This window comes from Mauremys mutica, chromosome 7 (genome assembly GCF_020497125.1).
Source record: "Mauremys mutica isolate MM-2020 ecotype Southern chromosome 7, ASM2049712v1, whole genome shotgun sequence".
NCBI lineage: Eukaryota > Metazoa > Chordata > Testudines > Geoemydidae > Mauremys > Mauremys mutica.
This window is the reverse complement of record NC_059078.1, coordinates 7105784-7130620: the sequence shown is the minus strand read 5'-3', so window position 1 is coordinate 7130620 and position 24837 is coordinate 7105784. Positions and strand designations below refer to the sequence as shown.

The 24837-nt window shown below is 45.6% G+C and overlaps 1 protein-coding gene across 1 annotated transcript in view; it reads left to right on the top strand.

The window, feature by feature from the left end:
• Positions 1 to 24837, top strand: part of LRIG1 (leucine rich repeats and immunoglobulin like domains 1) — a 130892-nt gene that overhangs the window by 99622 nt on the left and 6433 nt on the right. The window contains exons 8-15 of the mRNA XM_045023689.1: positions 2223 to 2366; positions 6658 to 6738; positions 16229 to 16300; positions 17715 to 17786; positions 19750 to 19913; positions 21861 to 22181; positions 22616 to 22897; positions 23519 to 23938. Of these exons, the coding sequence (XP_044879624.1) occupies positions 2223 to 2366; positions 6658 to 6738; positions 16229 to 16300; positions 17715 to 17786; positions 19750 to 19913; positions 21861 to 22181; positions 22616 to 22897; positions 23519 to 23938 (1556 nt within the window). The remainder of the gene's footprint in view (positions 1 to 2222; positions 2367 to 6657; positions 6739 to 16228; positions 16301 to 17714; positions 17787 to 19749; positions 19914 to 21860; positions 22182 to 22615; positions 22898 to 23518; positions 23939 to 24837) is intronic.

Genomic DNA, 24837 nt, shown 5'->3' with positions numbered 1-24837 from the left:
CTCTGCTCTCTGCTCCACGCACCCAGCTTGACACCAGCCGAGAAGAGCTATTTAGACCGGCCGTTACAAAATATCATGCGGCAGAAGCAGAATGCTAATAGTTTCTCACAGGTAGAGTGACAGAAATGTAGGGCAAGCAGTGCAGACCTGCCTACTTCTCTCACAACCTGGCTAATGTAAAGTACTGAGGAGGAAAATGGGCTGTTTTGTAAACCACTCTGTTCTGTGAGCGGGAGGCTGAGACATGAGCATGCTGAAGACCAGGTGCTGAGCATCTGAAACTCTCCGGCTGATTGCACCATACTCACAGATATTCTAAAGCTTGCTGCTGTCCATCTTCAAGTGACGTCAGGAAAAACTGGAGGGAACATGCCTTTACCGATCGTAGCAGAAACCCTTCTGGGTAATATCAAAGGGAACTGTTTTTTTCCCTAGCCAGGTTTAGGATTACTTTCTAGCAGTGGGTTTTTGTGTGTGTGTGTGTCAGGGGGAGGGTTAAGCCAAATTCTTTAATCACAGGTGAGGACATAATTTTGATCAGCTGCCAGTTCTTCATAACTAACACTACAGCTTCTCTCGAAACTAAAGTATGTTGTCCTGTGCCTTTTTGAAACTCATTAATCTCTGCTGAATTTCTTCCAACGCCTTCCTGCTCCCACATTTAAAAGACAGACGGCTCATTTGCCAAGTAAATGACACTTGCTGTGCTTAAGAATATATGTCTGTTTTGACTTAGGTTTTGGCTTGTGCAGTGACTTTCATGTGTGCCCTAGACACATTTTTAAGTGGGCTGGTTAAGAAGCAGAGCTATACGAGGAATCTGGAGGTTTGGAAAGAGTTGAGAGATTGTTTTCATTGCCTGTATTACAAAGGGCTTCAGTATTTGGCCAAAGCAAAATGGGTGAGATTTTCAAAGGTGCCTAAGTGACTTAGGATCACAAGTGCCAGTGACTTCCATTGGGTCTTGAACTCCTGAGTCACCCACACTGTGGGCCAACTTTCTGGTCCTGCTCAGCTTGGGTCGGTGCCAGACCTTTGCGGGGAGGAAACGTACACCACTTGTGCACCCCACCCCAATGCTGGGCCTTATTTAGTCACCAGGGCAACTTAGAGCAGCTCAGAGGCTACTCTGATTTGTACCCAACTGCCAGGAGTCCCAAAGGGCCACTCCAGCAACTGGGAGTAGACCGAGCCCAGGGGAAATCTGACTAAAACCAGCCATGCACTCTGCTTCCTGGGCTAGTAAGTGATGGCTTTGCCTGTGCTATACCACCAGGGAATTCCCTCACCAGGACGGTCCTTGATTGGCCAGTTGTCACAGCCCCTTTGCAGTAGCCGTGCTGTGGTGTTTGTGGCAATGCTGTAGCATTTTCCTATAAGGGTGGGGCTATTCGTTGCCTGAGGAGTTGCTGATTGCTAGCAGCATTCCCCCACTTTTCCTCCAGTTGGCTGGTCCAAGGATCCTCCTCGACTCCGTTGCACTGCCTGCCTGTTAGCTTTTCTTAGTGCCAGACAGAGCACATGCGATGGGAAAAGGACGGATGAAAGCCCTCCAGTGTTGGTCACTGCTGTTGGTCCAGGGGATCTCCAGCATGCTTTGCACTCTGGGATAAAGGGCACAGGGACAGGAGGAGGGCTGCGATGGGTGACCTTTACTTTGCACAAAGGGGAAATATTAAAATGTGCATTGCTACACACTGAGTTGCTATGTGGTGCAATTGCTTTGGCCTGCACTTTCGACTCGCGTTGGGCAAGCGGTGGAGACACCCGCACCTAGCCAAGGCCATGCAAAGAATCTGCATCGATTTCAGAATCTTCCTTTCCGAAGGTGCCAGCATCTTGCAGCCTCAAAGCGAGGAGGGAAGGGGAATCGTCTGTACTCCTACCTCTTGGAGTTTGGCTGCGAGGAGAGATTGGGCCCAGCTGGGGTTGATGCTGATGGCTGGTGTCATGGAATCATAACCAGAGATTGACTTACACTTAGCACTACCTGATCTGTTCCTCATTGTTATGCTCCAGGTCATCCCCTTTCCCCTTGGTGATATTTGCAAACTGCTCCTCTGGTTTTCACCTAACTAACCTGTTCTGCCTCCCTACGGTAACTGTGTTTTATAGTAGCTGCAGGTGAGGCATAGATGTGTCTGGAGACAACATGGATATTGCAGAGCGGCTCAGGCAATGCCGGGTAGAGTGATTGGATTTCTCTTTGGTTTTCTCTTTAGAATATTGTCCTATAACAACCTAACCAGACTGGATGAGGGGAGCTTGGCAGAGCTGGGAGGACTGCATATACTGCGACTCAGCCACAATTCCATCAACCATATTGCAGAGGGAGCTTTCAAAGGACTCAAAAACCTGCGTGTTCTGTAAGTGACCTGGCTCCCTCCGCTTCTCTCTCTCTCTCTCTCTCTCACTCACACACACACACACACACACACACACACACACACACACACACACACACACACACACCAAATCTCCCTCTGCACTTCCATTTGGATGCAGCATTCTTCCTTACGTTACAGTTTTAAATTCTTCTAAGTGTTCCTGTGCGCTGTTAAGCAGCTGTTTTGTTTCACTCCAGAAGTGGCCGTATTTCACTGTTGAGGAGGGAAGGGATCCCTATGTATCCTTTATCGTCAGTGCCTGGACTCGTGAATGTTTGTATCAGATTCTAGCCTGATAGGAGCTTTAAAAGTGCAGAGTAAAATTATTAGTATTCAGAATTAGTTGATAGCTCTGCACTTGGATAAAATAAATTTCTTTGCTGGTCAGGGGGCAAAATTTTTCATGAGTGGCCTATTTTAGATTCATTAGATGTTTTTGTGGTTCCCCTTTCAGATTTAGGCCTGGCAGAGCTCTAGTGGCAGCATTTCGCATACTGTCCTTTGAGTTCGATGGGGCTGTGCATCTGGTTCAGTGTTAGTTGAAGCACCTCATAAAAGGACTGAATCTTAAGAAACCAGTTTAAGTTCCACTTTAAATCCAATACACATGGGCGATGGAAAGATTCTTCTTCAAGTGTTTTTACATGCTTTCCTTTTCCCCTCTTATTAACCAATAAATGTAATATAAAAATCTGTCCTAAAATAACACCGAAAGCCTGACTGACTGGCAAAACCAATGAGATTGAGTTAGGGCTAGAGAGGTGACGGCTTGCTGACATGGAGGAGAATCGTACACAAAGCTGCACTCAGCCCTGGGCCCTGACAGTAAGACTGACAAGACAATGGATGCTGCAAGTGACATGCTTACTAGTCAGCATGAGATGGAGAAGAATTGCCTGATTAGCCAATTTGATGGTGGCAGCCTGCATCTCTTATGAGTCCCAGTCCCATTAAAGTCACTGGGAATCTTCCCTTTGACTTCCGTGGGAGCAGACTTGGGCCTGATATTGGGGGGGAAAGGGGTCCCCTTTTTGGTTGTGAAACTTAGGGAGTCAAATCAACACAATCTGTAACACAAGTGGAAAAAAAATCAACTGCCATGTTATAAAGTGAGAGCTTCAAAGTGCCCTGGCATGGCATGGGAAATGACCCTTGGAGTCATTGTTCTGTCCTGTTTAGCTGATGACGTATGTTTCAGGGAGTATTCCTGCAAGTTGACCAGACAAGGGCAGAACAAAGTATATGGGATCGAACAAGGTGGCATTGGAAAAGAGCGTCTGGCCCTGATCCTCAAGCTGGTGTAAATGGATTCACCATCCTAGTGTCCTGGATTTTAAGGCCAGTAGGGACCATTAGATCCTCCAGTCTGACCTCCCGCGTGATATGAGCCATGGAATGTCGCCGCTGTCCAGTAACTTGTGTAGGACTGGAAAGGCAGCTAGTCTTGAGAGGAAGAACCCACCACTTCCCTGGACAGCTTCTTCCAGTGTCCTCAGGGCAGATCCTTCCATTTGCACCAGCCGAGGATTTGGCCTGCACGGTTCTTTCATCTCAGCTGCCATGAAATCCCTTGGACGGGACGGGTATAACAGCTCAGCCGTCAAGGCGAGTTGTGTTCATTGGATTTTGATTCTGGTTTTTAAAAAGAAATACAGCGTGGTACTTTTATCCCCCTTCACTGAGCCCCATTATGCTTCGATTAACGAAAAGGAAGTCAGAACAGAGGAGCTTTCCCTTCCCTGCTTACTGTACTGGACACATCTTATTTATTCTTTTATTGAGTTTCACACGGGAGGAAGTGACTGAAAAGTGATTCCTTAAAGCCGAAGCCTTTCAGCCACTGGCATTCAGAGGAGGCCTTCTCCAAGGCAGCTGTCAGTGCAGGGACTAAAGGCTTCCCAAAGAACAAATAGGGGAGCGGGAATGGGTAGATCTGTGCCCTTTGCAGCAAATGCGGAGCCTCTTTTGTGTCCAGTGCAAGGGGAGAGAGAGAGTGAGCTCTAATTGAATAAAGAGGAAGGCTATTGGGTCCTGCACCTGGTGAAAAAGACCCGAGCATGCTTTAATTATGGCCTATTGTTGACGAGCCTTTGGTGGGTGTGAAACTGCTGAAATGTGGAGCTATTCAAACAGAGGTCAGGCCTGGGGACCTCACAGCATAATGATTAACAAGGCAGCAAGCATTCAGGCTCAGCCAGCCAGAAACAATAGGAAATTGGCAACAGGGGCTGGGAGAGAAGAGGAGTTGAATACAAAGAGAGCCGGGCCAGAATACCCACGCTCTCTGTTTTTTTGTCCATTTGAAAAAAACCCACCACATTCTCCCCCCCCCCCTTAACACTAAGCCTTTCAGCTTCCTTTAGGAGAACAAGCCTAGCGACAAGCCAGGCTATTTTCTTTTCCCTTTTTAAGAAAACACCCTGTGACACTCACTCAATAAAAGTATGTGCCAGAGATCTCAAACATTCTCAACACCTCCCTCCTGTCTCCTCTCATACTGTGAAGAGGCCAGAAGGCTAGTGGTCCAAAGTACTGTGGCAGGGCTGGATGGGGGTGGAATTGGCCTCAGGACAAATCTCCAGGAATAGAGGGTTTATTCATGTGTCCCAGAAAAGAGAACCTAAGTTGCAAGCAGGCGAGTTAGTTGATATACAGTGTGAAACTGGCAGGAATTAAAACACGTGGCCCCTAAGACGTGAAACGTTTATAATCCATTTTATGGAACCCTGTCTTCCCAACGTCCTGCAATGCACTGTGGCGAGTCTCCCAGGCCCTGCTTCTTTTCTCTCTTCTCACTTGTCTCTCCCCGACTGCCACTGGAGCATTGTTTGCGCCCACGCCCTACTGCATTGTTATTCTGCCATCCGCTTGGCATGGGTCTAGCCACAGATCATACTGACAACCACTATGACGCTGCCTGGGCTGGTGTCACGCTGAGACATGGGACTCGGGTCTGATAATGACGCCGGCTGAGAAATGGGCATTGTGTCCGTGGGCCATTTCTTTTCACAACCTTAGTTCTTGTTGAAAAACCCAAGAAATCATTGCTAGCAACAAAGACTGCAGTTAATTTGGGTACCTATGGCATGTGTTAATGTATAACGCACAAATTAAAAGAAAAAGAAACCCCATTGAAACACTTGCTGTTCTAATAACCTTTTAAGGTGCAAAGAAAATAATGGATTTGTGGGGGACGGGGGGTTGTTTTGTGGGGTTTTTGCCTTCCCTGTTAAAAGGCTTAAAAAGTGTGTTTGTTTTTATTTTATTTTTTAAATGAATATTAGAAATTCTGAAGTTCTGTCTGCAGAAAGGCACTTTACTGCCTGGAGATTGTTTAAAAATCTTTGATGGTTTCTGGTTTGCTTGTTTTTTATTAAGATCCATGCAACTCCAGTAACTGATGAACATTTTGAAAATTAAAATGGAAAAAGGCCCTCTTTAGTCAAGAATAAGAATGACATGGGGAGTTACAATCGTATAATTATGCCAGTATAGTTATGCTGCTAAATTTCTCTGTATAGACGAGACTTTAGACTGTGGAAGTCTTCATTGCCACAGGAAGTCGTTGAGGCCAAAAATTTAACAGGATTCAAAAAGGGACTGAACATTTATGTGGATGACAAGAAAATCCAGAGTTACCACACTAATTATAACAAAGTTCTGGAAAGTCTGTTAAGCCTCATGTTTCATGGCTTAAGCTCGTATAGCTGACTATTAGACATCAGGATTAGATGAGACCTAACTTGGAGCACAGATTATCCCACATCTGTGTACTGTGCGATCCTTACACCTTCCTCCAAAGGATTTGGTACTAGGCACTGTTTAAAACAATATTCAGCTAAATGGACCTTGCATGTGACAATTCTTATGACCCCTATTTTTGTTGTTTTAAAAGGCAAAACAAGCTTCTCTTTGTTTGAGGGGAACTTTTCCCCTCCAGGACTTCTTCATATAGCACAAAGAATTAGAAAAGAGCATAAACCCAGATTTTAAAAATCCACTGCAGGTCACCTTTAAAGTGGCAAAGGGGATCAGATTGGAAAGCATCAGTTACTTTCTTTAGCGCAAGAAAAGTCAGGTAAAAGTAGTTGACTCTGCTCAGACAAAGTCTGCTTCGCTGCAGTGCCAGGCTTACTGATCACAGAGATGTACAGCAAGGACAGAATGGGAAGCTCTTTGTAAGCTGTTCCCAAACTTTTTCCTTTAGTTCTTTAATGGCGAGCCCAGGACTGAGAAATTGATTGTGAGCTTTCTTTTGTCTTCTCCCCAGGGACCTGGACCATAACGAGATTTCAGGCACAATAGAAGACACCAATGGGGCTTTTACAGGCCTCGAAAACCTAAGCAAGCTGTGAGTAGCCCAGCTTTAGAAGTTCTGTTGAGCTCCTTACGTGAAAGAGGTGAGGGTGGGTGGGGAGGGTTTCGTATACAGACTTTGGGAACAGGGAAAAATCTGAAGAAAGTGTGAGACGTGACAGCCCCTAGACTCACTAAATGGGAGTAAACGCCATTCCTAGGAGCATATGTTTCTGTTGCATAGAACCCCATGCTGTTAGAACAGTTGAATGTTCACTCACTTAATGGTGGTAGAAACAAGCTCATGGATTTGTTCTCTGTCAGATTTAGCACACCTCAGTTGCACTTTGTCCACAAAACTCAAGGGAAAAAGCTTCCTTTCACAAAATCACTGAGTGATGCTCAGCCTCTAATCGAAAGGCAATAATAACCGAGACAAAATCTCAGGGTTAGACTTAATACATCTTACACTTCAGAGTCTAAGTGAATTGGACAAACATCTGTCTCTTAAGGGTTTTGCTGCTGGTTCTCCCCTCCCCCCCCCCCCGGATATGACCCACCAGTTTCATTAGTGATGCAGTCTTTGTGCAGTTTTATTTACGAGTGATCTTGTGATTACTTTTTAGAGCTCACGTGGGTGGTAATAATACGCATCTGTATTGGGCCAGAACTGTCAAAGGGATAAAAAGAAAACTGATTCTGTTTCAGAGGAATGTGCAAGAAAATATCTAGTGCAGATATTTGTAGATGGCTCGAGCTTTGCAGGTATTCAGCCCACTGTTGATTTCTGAATTGCTTGTTAGATTGTTCCTTTTCTCTTTTGGAGGGATTGCATGGAGAAGGATATTTGAAATCAGCTACCTATAATCAATCCCGTCGGGCAAGTTTCTGACAGTTTGTGACTAATTGGGAGTCTCTTTTAATTATTATTTCTTGCCTCTGTTTGAGTTTTCACCTCCTTCATCACTGTCTCTGATGCTGACATGCCAGGGGTGCACTGTATGATGGTAGGCGGCTGGTTTGAATCTCAGCAGGTGGTGCATTGTCACTCTGTCATTAGAGCTGTTTGGGAGAGAGGCTTCAGTGGAGTGGTTGGGACCTAAGTTGGGGTTGGAGAAGAGGGACTTGCCATCGTGGGTGTAGAAGGAATTTGATCAATTTAAAGGAGAAGGGGAGGCGGGGTCGATGGAGATGCAGGTGGGTGAGGATGGAGAAAGACCAGAGTGTAGAATGAAACAGATGGTGAGGGAGAGGTTGAGAACAGGAGTGCGGGAGATAAGGAGGCGGGTAAATACTGGTTGGAGATGAGGCGGGCAGGCAGAAAATTCAGTCGCTGGAGAAAGCAGGGAGGAGGTGCCAGTGGTGGGTGAGGGAACTTCTTGGCTGGTCTTGTTGATAGTCGCCTTTTATCGGAAGAAGCTGGTGACGTCCTATATGTGGTAGGAGTCACGTGGGGGCAGTGGGAAAGTTCAAGGAGGGAGTCAAAGGGCGTATTTTAGCGGATGGGATTGTGGGCAAGGGAGTAGATGAGAGTGGGAAGGCTGCACGCTTGGCAGGGAAGATGGTAGAACAGTAGGAACAGAGAAGAGCCCAGGAAGTCTTCATGGTCGGTGGGCTTCCTTCAGAGGCATTGGCACAGGAGCTGGAGTAGAGCAGCAGCTGCTCGGGATGCAGGTGTCAGGGTTAGGGGATAAGAAAGGTTAAGGCCTGAAGAGGGGCCAATGGACTCAGAGTGGAAGAAGGGAGGGGAGTGGCGGGAGTCACAGCCGAGGGGCAGAGAAGTCACGTGAATGTTGCTGGAGTGGGGCTTACATGTGGGTGAAGGGGTGGACGGGTTATTGGGTCTCTGCTTGGATTATCCATTTTGCTTTAAAATGTAAAGGAAACATGATGTGCAGATAACCTTTCTTGAGGCACTTTGGTCACATTCGGGGCCTTTCAACTCCAAAAGGGCCTAATTTCATTCATCATCACTCAAGCCGGGAGTTTGAATTTTGTCTCGTGCTTCAATTAAGTGTCATTCCGACTCCCAAACTTTTTTTTTTAAAAAATACCGGCCTGTGTGCTAAGTGTTGAACTGTCTGGTATAGCCTCCGCCCCCCTTAACCCGTCAATAAGCTTTAAACGCATTAGCATACAAAAAAATAAATGGCACTTCAGAGGAAACCTTCCAGTGCATTAATAATCACAGCTCTGTGGAGATTGCCTTAAAAGCTGCTCCCCTTTGATCTGGCATGGATTAGTCTCTGAAAGGATTTAGCCATGAGGGTGTTGTTCAGCATAATGAAGGTGTTAAATTGGGAGGGGGGGAGGCCAGTCACTGTAGCCTTCCCTGAATTATAGATGAAGCTCTCCAGAATGGAGAAGGCAGGGCTAAATTAAAACATTGCCTCAGAAAAGGGAGCCGAGAACCACTGAAGCATAAAAAGCATCAGTGGAGTCGCTGGGGAGCCACCCGTTCCCTAATTATTCAAGCTGCTAAATTTAACCGTTTTTTGATGGCTCACTCACTTAAAGACCTTTGTGCAGGTGCAAAGCTGGCAAAGGGGGAAAATGCTACTTTCTAATGAACTGCTTGTGCAGGATGTCATTATACTTCTTTAATTGCAGTGTGGAGGTACTGTTGCCAACTTGTTTGACAGTGGGAGAGCATTTCTTCACGTGCAGCAAGCTGGCTGATTGCAGGGCTACATGCCACGGTGCTCCCACTCCAAAAGACCAGACCCCTTTGAAGAGGGTCACTGGGTTTATAATTTCATAATGAGAAAAGTGGTTATCTAGGGTCTGTAAGGAACTAGGAATATGTATTTGAATGAGAGTTTGCAGGAGTATACACCAGCTTCTTATTACAACTTTTCTGTGTATTTCTCATGTACATGGCTATGCAGAATATTTGCATCCAGTTAGATGCACATACAGTGGTTGCATTTAAACAGCACACACACACATATACACTATATATGTAAAGGTGGGTAAAAATCTCCACCTTTGATTTTTAAGGACCAAGATTCACTGTGAAAGGTGAGCAGGATTCTCCAAAATGACCTAAGCGGTCAACCATATTTTGAACACTAACATCTAAATTCTGATGGATTGTTCCTAATCTAAGGAGCTCAATAAAGATTACAAAATATTTTCACCAAATAGGAACTTCTGCAAAGTGGCTTGCAAATGAGTATGCCTTTTATCAGCCACTAGGGACAGCCTATGGCAGCTGTCTTTTATTCTTCTAATAAAAAAAAAAAAGAGACGAAAAGACAATCTAGGGAATGGCCTCAAACTCTCTGAAGATGCAACTATGGATTTATGCTAAACTAATTTTGACCATAAAGGAAGGAAGGTAGGTAGGTAGGTAGATAGGTAGGGGTGTGTGTGTGTGTTTGTTTCCCTGTGGAAGATGGGAAATAACTTTGCCAGAAACCTAAGGTTTGGTTGTACATGTTGTACAAAGAAAGACTAAGAACAGTAATTGGTTTTCCATTAAACGTGTGACACAGAAATTTACCATGAAAATTGGATGACAATAGCCAACTCTTGCTGGCGGGCCTGTAGTAGAAAAGAATTATGGGATATCTCACCTGGGAGGAGACAAGATTACCCATTGTTGGGGCCCTGGAACGGGGAAGGCATGAGCTAGTGAGCTGAGGAGGTGCATGGTTTGGAGGGTAATGTAGTTTTGGCTAGTTGTGTGCAGTTTTCCCTTTTTAAATCATTGTTGTAAACTATAATTAGCTGCATTTGCTCTGAAAGGATGATAGTCATAGACTTTAAGGCCTGAAAGAACCATTCTGATCATTCAGTCTGACCTTCTGCACATCGCAGACCACAGAACCTCACCCACCAATTCCTGTGAAAGACCCCTAACCTCTGGCTGAGCTACTGAAGGCTTCAAATCATGATTTATAGACTTCAGGTTACAAAGAGACTCCACCATTTACTCTAGTTCAAACCAGCAAGTGATCTGTGCCCCAGAAAAAGGGAAACCCCTTCCCCTCCCCAGTCTCTGTCAATCTGACTGAGGGAGAAATTCCTTCCTGACCCCAAATATGATGATCAGTTAAACCCTGAGCATGTTGGCAAGACCCAACAGCCAAACACCAGGGAATCCCCATCGAGTGTCGTATCACTGGTTGCTGAAAATAGCAGTCATAAATCAAGTTGGCTACATGCCATTGAAGGCAATCTCATCATACCATCCCCTCCATAAACTTATCAAACTCAGTTTTGAAGCCAGTTAGGTTTTTTGCCCCCACTGCTCCCCTTGGAAGGCTGTTCCATAACTTCATTCCTCTGATGGTTAGAAACTTCATCTAATTTCGAGCCTAAACTAGTTGATGGCCAGTTTATATCCATTTGTTCTTATGCCAGCGTTGGCCCTTAACTTAAATAACTCCTCTCCCTCCCTGCTATTTATCCCTCTGAAGTATAAAGAGCAATCGTATCTCCCCTCAGCTTTCATTTGGTTAGGCTAAACAAGCCAAGCCCCTTAAGTCTCCTCTTGTAAAAGTAGGTTCTCCATTCCACTGATCATTCTGGTAGCCCTTCTCTGCACCTGTTCCAGTTTGAATTCATTTCTCTTAAGCAAGGGAGACCAGAACTGACACAGTATTCCTGATGAGGTCTCACCAGTGCCTTGTATAATGGTAGTAATACTTTCCTATCCCTACTGGAAACACCTCCCCTGAGGCATCCTAGGACTGCATTAACCTTTTCATGGTCGCATCACATTGGTGGCTCATAGTCATTCTGTGATCAAACAACAAACACAGGACTTTTTTTTCTCCTCTGTCACTTCTAACTAAAATGTCCCCAATTTATTTACCCAAAATTCTTGTTGTTCGTTCCTAAGTGCATGACCTTACACTTTGAACTATTACATTTCATCCCATTTCTATTACTCCAGTTTTCAAATGTTGTATGATATTCCAGTCCTCCTTTGTATTGGCAACACCACCCAACTTTGTGTCATCTGCAGATTTTATTAGCACACTCCCACTTTTTGTGCCAGGGTCTGTGATGAAAATGTTAAATTGTTAAATAAGATTGGTGCCAAGACTGATCCTCCAGGAACTCCACTAGTAACCTCCTTCCAGCCTGACAGTTCACCTTTCATTATGACCCGTTGTAGTCTCCCCTTTAACCAGTTCTTTATCCACCTTTTCACTCTCCTATTAATCCCCATCTTCTCCAATTTAATTAATAATTTCTCATGTGGAACTGGATCAAATGCCTTGCTGCAGTTCCTTCATCGGGAAAATCAGTTATCTTCTCAAAGAAAGAGATCAGATTGGTCTGGCATAATCTACCTTCTGTAAAACCACGTTGTATTTTATCCTAATTACCATTTACCTGTATTTCCTTATCTACTTTCTCTACAAAATTTGTTCCAAGACCTTGCATGCAACTGAGATAAAACGAACAGGCCTGTAGCTTATGGGATCATTTTTTTATTTTCTTCAAAATAGGTACTATATTAGCAATTCTCCAGTCATCGGATATGACCTCAGAGTTTACAGATTCATTAAAAATACTTGCTTTTGGGCTTGCAATTTCATGTGCCAGTTCCTTTAATATTCTTGGATGGAGATTATCTGGGGCCCCCAATTTGGTCTCATTAAACTGTGTGAATTCTGTCTGGGATGCGATCATTTCTACTTCCACATCCTTGTTCCCATTAGTCAACCTGCCACTACCCTAAAGCTCCTCTTTACCCTTGTTAAAAATTTAGGCAAAGTACTCCCTTAGGTGTTGGGCCATGCATAGATTATCTTTAATCTCTTCTGTTCTTGCTTTCAGCCTTCTATGAGACACCCTGTATCCTCCTGGGGCTCTGAACTCTGGCTGTCTCCATTAACTCTTTCCCTCTTGTAGGACTATCGGCTCTTCTCTTCTTCCTTGTCCTCTTACCTTCTGGTACTGCCTGCTGCACCTCTTCATTTCTCAACTTGATGAACCTGTTCCTCAGCTCTGTTTCTCCTTTGCTAGCCTGTCTTTTTTCCTCCACTTTGTTCTCAGGTTTGCATGCTTCCTCTGGCCGCTTTCCTCATCCACCAGTCTACTCTCGGAGTTCTCCAGTTAAGCTTGCATCGGCAAATCTTGAGTTTTCTCTTCAGCCTCCTCTCTTCTCCCCTCTGTTATCCATTCAGATCCCTTTCAAAACTCAACCACAGTTTCTACCTGCATCTCCAAACCTTGGATCGTCTCTTCCATCAGATGTATCAGGCAGCACCTCATACAAAGAAGCACCTTTCAGGTGCCTGCTCCAGAATAATGTACATCCTTCAGCTTCCACATCTAATCATCTTCCTTGTCTCTTCCATTCCTTGGGTCACTACCACTGCTGCTTCTGGAGCTGTCGTAGCTCCTCCCTCCTCCCCCAAATTCCCATTCAAAGTCTCTGTTTTCAGCTCTGTTTGCTGCCTCCTGTGCTGCTGGCTGGCCGCTTGGCTGCCTTCATAGCCCTGCTGACTAGGGAAGACTCCACTGGGATCAGCGGCTCTGCATCTCTCACAGCACGCTGCCCCCTAATAGCCTCTGCAGACTGAAAACAGAGACAACAAACCAGCAAGCAAAAGCAAACCAATACTCTCAAGAACTCACTCACTGGCCCTAAGGAACAGGGGGCTTGCCTCTGTCTTCCAACAGTTTTCCACTCAAACTTTACTGTGTCCATGATTCATGGTTCCAGGGGCCACAGACCTCTGTGTATGGGTACAGAAAGGGTCATGACCTGCACGCCAGTCCAGGGGTTGGAGTGTTGGCTGCGCCATTCCCTGCCTACCCTTACAGTGGTGGATTCTGTATCCTCAAGCCATGCACGGTTCTATACTCAGGCTGGTGCAAGACCTGCAAATTTCACTCCAAGTAATTGCATCACTGCAGTTTATTCTGTCTCCTTGCTTAATCACCCAGCCAGTGCAGTGAGCTCTAATTTTTGCAGATTTTCAGTGTGCCGTCAGTTTTGTATAGTGTTATCCGCTAAATGGTCTGGGGTCTCCAGGGTGCTATTTACACAACTTGATGGGATTCTTCAGAACTACCCAAACACGTTTTGAAGATTGTTTTCTGGAACTCCTGCAAATTACCTGAGTTTGATAGACTTTTCAACTGACCAGTCAATAATCAGCTGGATTGGATGCAGTTGAGAACCAAACTGTAAGAAAAGGTGTATCTGAAAGATGTACCTTGCATAGCAAGAGCTTGGAAGAAACCTTCTAAATATTGACCTTTACTGATGTTTATTAAAGGCATTCAGTTTTTTAGGTGAACCCTTCTACTGATTTCAGAGGGGTAGCTGTGTTAGTCTGTATCAGCAAAAAAAATGAGGAGTCCTTGGGGCACCTTATTGACTAATAAATTTATTTGGGCATCAGCTTTCATGGGCTAAAACCCACTTCATCAGATGCATGGAGTGAAAAATACAGTAAGCAGTATATATTACAGCACATGAAACGATGAGAGTTGCTTTGCCAAGTAGGGGGTCAGTGCTAACGAGGCCAAATCAATTAAGGTGGAAGTGGCCTATTCTCAACAGTTGACAAGAAGGTGAGAATATCAGCAGAGGAAAAATTACTTTTTGTAGTGACCCATCCACTCCCAGTCTTTATTCAGGCCTAATTTGATGGTGTCCAGTTTGCAAATTAGTTCCTGTTCTGCAGTTTCTCATTGAAGTCTGTTCTTGAAGTTTATTTGTTGAAGAATTGCCACTTTTAAGTCTGTTATTGAGTGTCCAGGGAGATCGAAGTGCTCTCCTACTGGTTTTTGAATGTTACAATTTTTGATGTCTGATTTGTGTCCATTTATTCTTTTGCAAAGAGACTGGTTTGGCCAATATACATGGCAGAGGGGCATTGCTGGCACATGATGGAAGAATTGATATCACATTGATAGATGTGCAGGTGAACGAGCCCCTGATGGTGTGGCTGATGTGGTTAGGTTCTGTGATGGTGTCCCTTGAATAGATACGCGGACAGAGTTGGCAACTGGGTTTGTTGTAGGGATTGGTTCCTGGGTTAGTGGTTTTGTTGTGTGGTGTGTAGTTGCTGGTGAGTATTTGCTTCGAGTTGGAGAGCTGTCTGTAAGAGAGGACTGGCCTGTCTCCCAAGGTCTGTGAGAATGAGGGATCATCCTTCAGGATAGGTTGCAGATCCTAGATGATGCACGGGAGAGGTTTTAGTTGAGGGCTGTGGGTGATGGCTAGTGGCGTTCTGTAAAAGCAGCCAAGAGTCTTGTGGCACCTTATAGACTAACAGATGTTTTGGAGCATGAGCTTTCGTGGATGCATCCGACGAAGTGGGTATTCACCCACGAAAGCTCATGCTCCAAAACGTCTGTTAGTCTATAAGGTGCCACAAGACTCTTGGCTGCTTTTACAGATTCAGACTAACACGGCTACCCCTCTGATAGTGGCGTTCTGTTACTTTCTTTGTTGGGCCTGTCCTATAGTAGGTGACTACTGGGTACCCTTAAGGTTCTGTCAGTCTGTTTCTTCACTTCACCAGTTAAGTACTGTAGTTTTAAAAACGCTTGATAGAGATCTTGTAGGTGTTTGTCTCTGTCTGAGGGATGGAGCAAATGCGGTTGTATTTTAGAGCTTGGCTGTAGACAATAGATCGTGTATGTGGTCTGGATGAAAGCTAGAGGCACGTAGGTAAGTGTAGCGGTCAGTAGGTTTCCAGTATAGGGTGGTGGTTATGTGACCATTGCTTATTAGTACTGTAGTGTCCAGGAAGTGGATTTCTTGTGTGGACTGGTCTAGGCCGAGGTTGATGGTGGGGTGGAAATTGTTGAAATCCTACTGATAATTGCCAATTGTGAATATTTATAGAAAATTGGTACTTTGTAAATATCAGATTGTGCTGTGAGCATCATGATTTGTGTTCTTTGCAGAACACTGCCAATTATCTCCTGCTTATTAGCACTGAATGCTGATCCGCAGGAATGCTGATCGTTCATGGAAGTTCGAAAATATATTCATTGTCCCTTGGGACAGGGCTCACCAAGTGATGTTTTGTTCAGGACCCTGTTGTATTAGGCAATTTACAAACATGCATAAAGAGACCTGCCCCCTTTAAAGATCTTGCAGCTCCTGTATGTGCTGAAGATCAGCTTGTCCTACAGGACAAACAGCAGTGAATAAATTATTCCTCTTCTGCTAAAGGTCAGAAGTGGAAAGTGTTGCAGCGATAGTCCAATACCTTGTTAAATTGGCACTGCACTTAATTCTGTCCACAACCAGCCATCGCAGAATACAGGAGACCTTCTGTTACTCAACAAGCCAATTTCCAAGTACCATCGCAAACCTGCCTCTTGATGTGATAGGGCGCATTCTGTTTCATACTGTCATCACTATTAAATTGTAATACAGATAAAAGCATTTCATTTCAGGAGGGGAAGATGTGCACGCTTCAGCCCCTTAATCTCTGTGCAGTTCAGATTTCCAGTGCCTTACACTGGACACTTTATCAGATACAGTCACGCTAATTGTGTTCTTTCTTTTGCCTTTTCTTTCTGTTTATCTGGCACTGGATGTTTGGAAACTGCAGAACTCTGTTTGGAAACAAGATCAAGTCAGTGGCCAAGAAAGCGTTCTCAGGCCTGGAGGCTCTGGAGCACCTGTGAGTAACCCACCATCCTTTGCCGTTTGGAACGGGGCCTGCCAAAAATGGCTGAGGAGGTCTGCTAGCAATTTAATAGCGTCTTTGTAAACTGAGAAGCCGGTCCATTTGTGGGGGCCAGCTGCTTCCTTCTCATTACAAGTCAGCTTCAACTTTGGCCTTTCTTTGTGCCAGGAACAAAGTTACAGAACATATGGCAAATTTGCATGCCCTTAATTTTTTGATTTGTATTGGGATAAATATCTCCTTGACTCATAATACGGTTACTCTGCAGGCTGTTTGCAGCGAAGCCGTGTTTCAGACCTGGCTGTCGCTCCCCCACTCAGCATTCCTCCAAACTCCGTGACGAGACATGTTGAAAATGACGAGCTTCCGATACAGAAACAAAACCTCTCATTCAGCATAACCACTTTTTGAGCTGTTTGCAGGAAACCAATTTGGCTATAGCTAAGCAGTTCTTCCCGTCTCCTCCCAGGGCCGATGCCTCTAGCAGTGATTCATCATTAGTTTCCTCTTACGAATTCAGCCAGGTTTAAATATTTTGTTGCTCTGTGTGATTTATTGGATGCTGATCATGTTGATTCTTAGGCCACTGGCACCAAAACAAACAGCGAGGAGAAAGTGTGTTTTGGAGGGGTCAGTAATGGCTGTGGTTGCAGTTGTACTGAGATTTGCACTTAAAGCAACACTAAACTCCTACTGTTTCACACTTCAGTGACTGAGATTTGAGTCCAAATTTTGGCATAATCCCTCTTCAAAGGGCAAGTGGTTTTTTAGTAAAATATTGATGAACTTCTGCAAAGGGAAGCATTTAAAAATACTCCTTTTTGGAAATGTTTGCCCCCTTTTCCTCAAACTAGCTTTAGAAAACCTGAACAAGCACGTTCCCCCCAAACACGTTCTAGTATCTTCTCAGATATATGTCCCTTTGGAACATTTATAATTAAGCACATAGATGGATATAGTCCTCTTATTCAGGATAACTATTTTCAAGGTAATGGAGCAACACAGCAGATTTCCACCTGCTGAGGATTTGGTCCATGACCAATAAACCTGCTCGGAAGTCAAAGCTGGGTGCTCAAGAAGAGGGTGGAGATATGTAGATGTGTGAGCAATGACTGGTGGAGGTAGTCTAGGCTGAGATGGTAAAGGCGCTGAATGATTAGTTGCTCGTTTCTTTGCTTCTTGTGGCTTGCATTGGTGGGCCGTGCAGTCTAAGCTCAGAGTTAATAAGTGTTTTGTGTAGCATAGATCCGCAATAGTACAAATACAAACCATCGTGCTCTCCCTGAATGTGGAGCTTGCATCCCACAAAATGTGTGTTCCGCTATCTAGCTTGGAGAAAAGATGTTGGTCTCTTGATGTTACTGGTGCATTAATTTTTTTTAAAAGTGCCTCTGGTTTTGTTCTGCAGGAACCTCAGGGACAATGCAATCAGGTCTGTCCAACCAGAAGCATTTGCTAAGATGAAAAACCTGAAGCAGCTGTAAGTATTTGGACCGTATGTACCATTAAGCCAGCACTGATCTTTCTTGTACTGTATGTGAGTCATACCACATTGGTCATTTGTATAACATGCCATTGGAAACAATTCCCCCCTCTCTCAACCTTCCCTACGGGTTATTTTTACACTTGAGCAGATGTCCAGACACATCTCACACTTAGTAGTGAGTGAAATTAGATCATAGTAACTGTGGGTAGCATGTGTGCAATTATCCATCTCCGCTCAGAAAATCCAGTTCCGTTAGCCATCTCTTGTTCTCACACAGTGCTCTAAGAGCTATTTAATTCCTGGTGGCCGACCTGCATTTCCATTATACCTATGTTTAGGGTCTGCGCCCAGTGCTGACATTTCAGTGGATTTGAGTTGTATATCATCTAGTGTCAGCTGTAAAAACGTGGCCGTGTTATCAGAACTGCTACTTTCGCTCAATGCTAGGGCTCTCTCTTGTTCTAGACACACACACAGATGCATAGCGTCATCTCACAGCGTTCTAAAGGTTAAGCTGTAATATTTGATGATCTCAAATCCTGCCCCCCGTCGCTGTATAGTTAATGTGTGGTTCACGACCTCTGCTTTAGCTTTGGTTCTACTCCTTTAGGTCAAACCTGTATCGCTTCTTTGCTGATAGTGAAGTTTCATAGAAAATGCCTTTGCCTAAAAATTGCTGTTGTATGATATGCTGTAGAGGGGGAACTTTAATGGTCACTTGTCTACGTGGTGCTTAGTAAGAGGTTTCTAAACCAACACAAGGGCCAGATTCTCTGCCGACGCACATTTTCAGAGCACCATTGGTTTTAGGGCCGTGACAAGTTAAACCAGCAGAGAATTTGGCCTGGCGTGTTTTAAAAATTATGTAGAGAACATCTCTCATCAACACATAAAACCCAGGCCTAGCTTTACTCAAGTAGTTCTGCAGAGTTTGAAGTGATTGTGTCTAGGTAGCTTATGCCCCATCTTTGATGGCCTTCAGCTAGTTACACAGGTGAAGTATCTTCTGAGTTCTAAGATTTCTCCTTAACAGTAGCCACTAAATTCCCAGTAGAATGCTGAGAAATTGTTATTGTTTGAATTAGTCACTGTTTTTGTTGGACGTATACAAAACCAGTGATCTGTTTGTCTTCCCCTCCCGTGTATCAGTAGTTAACCAACAAACACAATTCACTGAGCTGAGCACGTGCCTTCTGAACCCCCTAGTCGTACTGGTGCACAAACAGAAAGAGGGAGAGAGACATGTTGGCTTGGACTGTATCGGAAATGCACTAAAGATTAGCATTGGCCAAATAGGTTACTAACGGCTGTAAGTAGAGAGCTTCACAGAACGCTTTCAGCATTCAGCGATTGAACCTTGCAGTCTTTTGACACTCTGGTGGGCAGAGGAGGCGCATGTGTAGGAATTGTACAAGCTGGGTTCAGGACTCCTGGGTTCCGTGCCTGACTCTGCCCCGATACATGCCTCCTTGGTAAGGTTACTCAGGTCCAGATCCTCACGGGTATTTCAGCTCCTCACTTCCATTGAGATCTCTCTCTGCCTCGGTTTACCTAGCTGTAAATCACCACTTGCCAGCCTCTCGGGGTTGTTGCAAGGGTTAATTAGTGTTTATAGTATCAGAGGGGTAGCCGTGTTAGTCTGGATCTGTAAAAGCAGCAAAGAATCCTGTGGCACCTTATAGACTAACAGACGTTTAACGTCTGTTAGTCTATAAGGTGCCACAGGATTCTTTGTGCTTTTAGTGTTTATAAAGTGTAAAGGAGATTTTTTGGGGGAGAGAGGGAGAGGAAAGGTGCTATACAAGTGTGATGAATTTAGCACAACAGCCATCCTCTCCCTTTTTGCTCGTGCTGAGGGAAAGAGAGGACTGCCGAGTGGCTTTACAGGGCTCTGAGCATTGCAGCCTTTCCCTTGAAAGGGTCATAAGTAGGTGCTTTCGTTTCTATTTCCCTCCAGCCACATTAACAGCGACAGCTTCCTGTGCGATTGCCAGCTGAAATGGTTGCCGCAGTGGTTAGCCGAGAAGGAGCAGCAGCCTTTTGTGGTAGCCACCTGCGCCCATCCCGAGTCGCTCAAGAGCAAGAGCATTTTTGCTGTGCCCACAGAAAGTTTTGTGTGCGGTAAGTGGGGTCTGGGTGTGAGGCTGTGTGAATGGCAGGTCTTGTTTCGGCCAAAATTTCCTTTTACTGCTAGACTGTGTGATTATGTTGGGGTTGGTGGGGGTTTTGTGTCATCAAAGCCAACCCAAGCCTACATTTTAAAAATTAGTCACTGGCTACAATTTATTTCCCACCAAAACCACACATCGCATTGCTTGCATCTAGTGTGTTCCTTTACCAGGCATTCTGAGTATTAAATCAAAGGGGACTAACAGTTGGTTCAGTTATAAATCCAGCCACTGTTATAGGAAGACAGCTCCGGTCCTAGCGAGCTCACATGGGCAGGATTTCAGCTGTGGATTTGCACACTGAGTGATAGCACTGTGAGCGTCGGTTTGGGATTTCCCCTCCCCCCATTGCTGCCCCTCAATCGTAAGAACAAAATTTATTTTTTTTTTAAATTGTGGCGGGAGGGGTCTTTAAATATAAGCTCTTTTTATGGATGTTTTATCCATTAAATCTGAAACAGCCAATTGCTAAAATTTGCATTTGTGTGTTTGTGATTAATTTTTATTTGCTTGGATCATAACTACTGCTTTCCTTTCATCCAACTGCTCGCTGCCGTTACATCTAAGTGTGGCTGCAAACCAGCCTGGCAAATGCAGAACAGCTGAACATACACACACACACACAACCTAGCTTTTAATCGGGAACAATTAAAAGTGATCAAGAGAGAGCTGTGGTAGGAGAATGGGCCAAAGTCACGGTTGCTCACGCTTTCCTCCTTTGAAACTAAACGGGGCACAGGTTTTGGAACCCTCTGTGTGGTTTGTCCTGTTAACTGATGTGGATTTTAGTCTTACTTCTTTACAGTGCTAGTTTAGGGAGAGCAGAGTAGCTTTTGAAAGTTCCCTTTCCTCAGTTGAAAGCATAACTTGCACGTCTCATTGGTGAAAGTTCACCCAACGTTCCATCCACATCCAGATGAGCACAAATATACACACACATGCTTAACGCACATGGCATCAGAGTGGAGATGGCCTGCCTCTGACTGGGCTTGTTGGGGTGGTTGTTTCCGTCTGAAAGGAGAAGAGACGAGTTTTCAAATGCTCTGTCCCCATGGCAAGTCATCCCAAAGTTGCAAAATCAACCTTTCTAGGAAGGACAGCTTTACATCTCAGACGACTGCCAAGCCATCCAGCCACCAGTCCTCCCCAGCTCCAGAGGCATCACTGTTTAATTAAACGTTATTCCAATAGTCAGTTACACTGTTTGTCGAAATCTAATAAACCACACTGCTTGGAACTCTGCTAAAACCCACAGTCGCCCAGGGCAGAGGGGTGCATACACAGGCCTCCGCTTTGGAAGGGTGACAGGCAGATACAGCTGCTGTGCATAGACATCTTGTACCATCCTGCCCCTGCTTGTGAGTGCTTGTCGGTTGCAACAGTGACTTTAACCCTCTTTGCCCTCCACTCAGGTTAATGCAAGACCTTGAGCGGGGGTGGTTTAGAGGTGAAATCTTAGGGGCTGCAACTTACTCTTGAAGTTGAACTTCAGATTTGCTCTTCTTGTTTGAATCGACATTTTGTACGGGAGTGGTGTAAGTATTCTGGTAGCACCTGGGCCCCCAGTCAGTGGACCAGTCCCTCATTGCACTAGGCACTACCCGCAGGCACGCGTACACTCTGAAAACATGGTGCCTGCCCCTACAAACTAAGCATTTTGCAAGAGCAAGCAGATACTCTGTTGCACAAAGGTCATTTATCTTCCCATCGACGGTACATAAAGGCAACCGTGTAGACATGTCAATTCCTCCAGTTAAATGTACTCGTTGTTAATTAAATCTAGACTGACTCTGGATCCGCTGCTAAAATAATATTATAGGTGAAAATGGCAAGAATTGTGACCGGGAACAGTGGTCACAGTGTCCTAGTTCGGGGCTGAGCCGCTGTCGTTGTTTTTCAGACGATTTCCCCAAACCCCAGATTATTATTCAGCCGGAGACGACCATGGCCGTTCTTGGCAAGGATATCCGCTTCACCTGCTCGGCCGCAAGCAGCAGCAGCTCCCCTATGACATTTGCCTGGAAGAAGGACAACGAGGTCCTGCACAATGCTGAGATCGAGAACTTTGCCCATGCGCGGGCCAAGAACGGTGAGGTGATGGAGTACACCACCATCCTGCACCTGCGGCACGTCACCTTTGCCCACGAGGGACGCTACCAGTGCATCATCACCAACCACTTTGGCTCCACCTACTCCAACAAGGCCCGGCTCACTGTTAATGGTGAGCGCCAGGCTGGGTTCAGATTCTTTTCTTGTAGGTAAAAAGGTCATCCAGCCATACGTATCCCCTGGAGTGTTGGGAGGCCCCGTGTTATAGGTGCACACCTGCTGTGATGACCCTGTTCTGGCCAGACACTTAAGTACATGCTTAACTTCAAGTCATCACTAAACACGGGCCTCATCCCATTGGTTTCAGCCGCTCCAGTAGGGTCTCTGTCAGCAGGCATGAAAGTCTGAAAGGTCTAGAAAGAGGGAACATCTCGAATAACATTTCCTTTTAGAGGGAGGATGGTTTTTATTTGTTTCATACCCTGAAGACTGAACCCAGAAGCAAGTGAAATCAGTTTAACGGGGGGTTCTCAGGCATCAGGAAGGCTGGTCTCATTTCCCTAAGGCTATTTGTCACTCTACCCCTGCCCTCCCTTCCTTTCACAGTGTTGCCTTCATTTATCAAAACCCCCCATGACATCACCAGCCGAACAGGAACGACAGCACGGCTGGAGTGTGCGGCCAATGGCTTTCCCATCCCACAAATTGCTTGGCAGAAGGACGGGGGCACCGACTTCCCAGCAGCCCGAGAGCGCCGCATGCACGTCATGCCAGACGATGATGTCTTCTTCATCATGGATGTGAAGATAGAGGACATGGGTGTTTACAGCTGCACGGCGCAGAACTCCGCGGGCTCCGTGCTGGCCAATGCCACCCTGACTGTACTAGGTAAGAAGCTTTGCTTCCTTGGGGATCTGGGCAGTGCAGGCAAAGGAACCGTTTTGAGTTTCCAAAATGGGTTTTAGAAGGGAATGCTTGAGTTGTCAGAAGCCATTGACATACTCCTGGGACAATGGAGGTGGGGTGACGTCAGTAGGTTATGGGTACTACGAAAGGACCCAGATACCTGAGAAAATGAGTCCTGTTTCTGTTGGAAGTCAGTCTATAGGAGAAACCCGCTAAGCCATACTGTTTGCCTCCCCTGCTAAGGAGAAATATGCAGGCGGAAACTAAACTCTGCCTCCCTGCCCTACAAGTTATTGGTATGTGACAGTTGTTATTCCTTTTCCAAAGTGGGAGACAATTAGCCTGGAGCATGGGTTTCTTGTGTAGGATATGGAAAGAAAACTAAAGCAGAACTAATAGTAAAGGCCCAGATTATGCCAATTAGACATGGGTGTGCAGTGGGGCGTCCCTGGGGAAGCTGGCATACGAGACCCTGTATCACTTAGCCAATCTCTAGTACTTTGCTAATTGTGTCTTCAGAAAGGTCTGTTGGTTTGCCGACTCTAGATGATAAGTCATCACAAACCCTCTAGAAACTTAATGTCTGTACTTAAACCCCTGTAGAGACACCGTCCTTGATCCATCCACTGGAAGACCACGTAGTGTCTGTAGGTGAAACAGTCGCCCTTCAGTGCAAAGCAACAGGAAGCCCACCTCCACGCATCACCTGGCTGAAAGGCGACCAGCCCCTAGTAGTGACTGACAGGCATCATTTCACCCCTGGCAACCAGCTGCTGATCGTTCGGAATGTTGTGCTGGAGGATGCTGGGAAATACACCTGTGAAATGTCCAATACCCTTGGAACGGAGCGTGCGCACAGCCACGTAAGCATCTTGCAATCCCTTGGCTGCAGGAAGGACAGGATGACAGTGGGGATAATCACCATTGCAGTGGTGTGCAGCATTGTGCTGACGTCTTTGGTCTGGGTGTGCATCATCTATCAGACCAGAAAGAAGAGTGAAGAATACAGCGTCACCAACACAGGTAGGCTCCAACCCTGGCTAAGGGCTCTTGGGCCAGCGGAAACCTTTGCGTGCCAGAACATTCTGCTGCGGCTGAACGGCTGTGCCAGCCAGCCATAACTCCTACTTAAAAGGCTTATCTCAGTGATTTGATTCCCCGTATCATCTGCCTCTGCTCAGGAAGCTGCACCAGCTGTCACTTGCTGTTGCAGAATGTTCAGTGCTTTGATTTACGGCTTGCCTGGCTCATCAAGTTCTCTCCCATCCAGCTGCAGACAGCCTCTCCTGATTCAGAGCCTGACAGGTTTTCTCTGGCCACTGGCGGAAGCTGTGTTGCAATCTGGGTTAACCCTCCAGGGTTAACCTGGCCTCATTTGTGATAGAGGAAACCCCAGTTTCCACCCTGGGTACTGCCCCTCCATCCGCCCACATATAACTCATGCAGTGAGATACCTCCAGCAGTTCCTTCGGACAAAGTGCAGCATCTTCTAGAGGAAGTTTTCTGGGGCCTAGCGGCCTTCCAGAAATGCCACCCTGGTGCCAAACTCATGGCATTGGGTTGAGAGCCTGAGGATGGGCCCTACTGAGGTCAGGAGGAACAATCAGTGGAAGCACCGTTTCAGCCTGTTGGACCAGCTTCCTGGACTCTGAGCCAATGCTGCTGAGTGCCCCAGTCTGATCCCTTCCTGGGATTTGCTGCCTTCCACTATGTCCCTTTAATCTTCTCAGGAAACAGGTGCGGTACATAGGAGGTTTTCAAAGCCATGGCCGAAGGGAAGGTTCGGATGGAATGTCGTTTGCATGCTGTAAATCTAGTCGTTTCTGCAGGACGCTGAATTATTTTTTTTTAAATCTCGAGACTTGCAGCGCTTCTCTCTTCCCCTTTCTGAATGGTGTCTGGTCAGTTCGTTACGGGGGCAG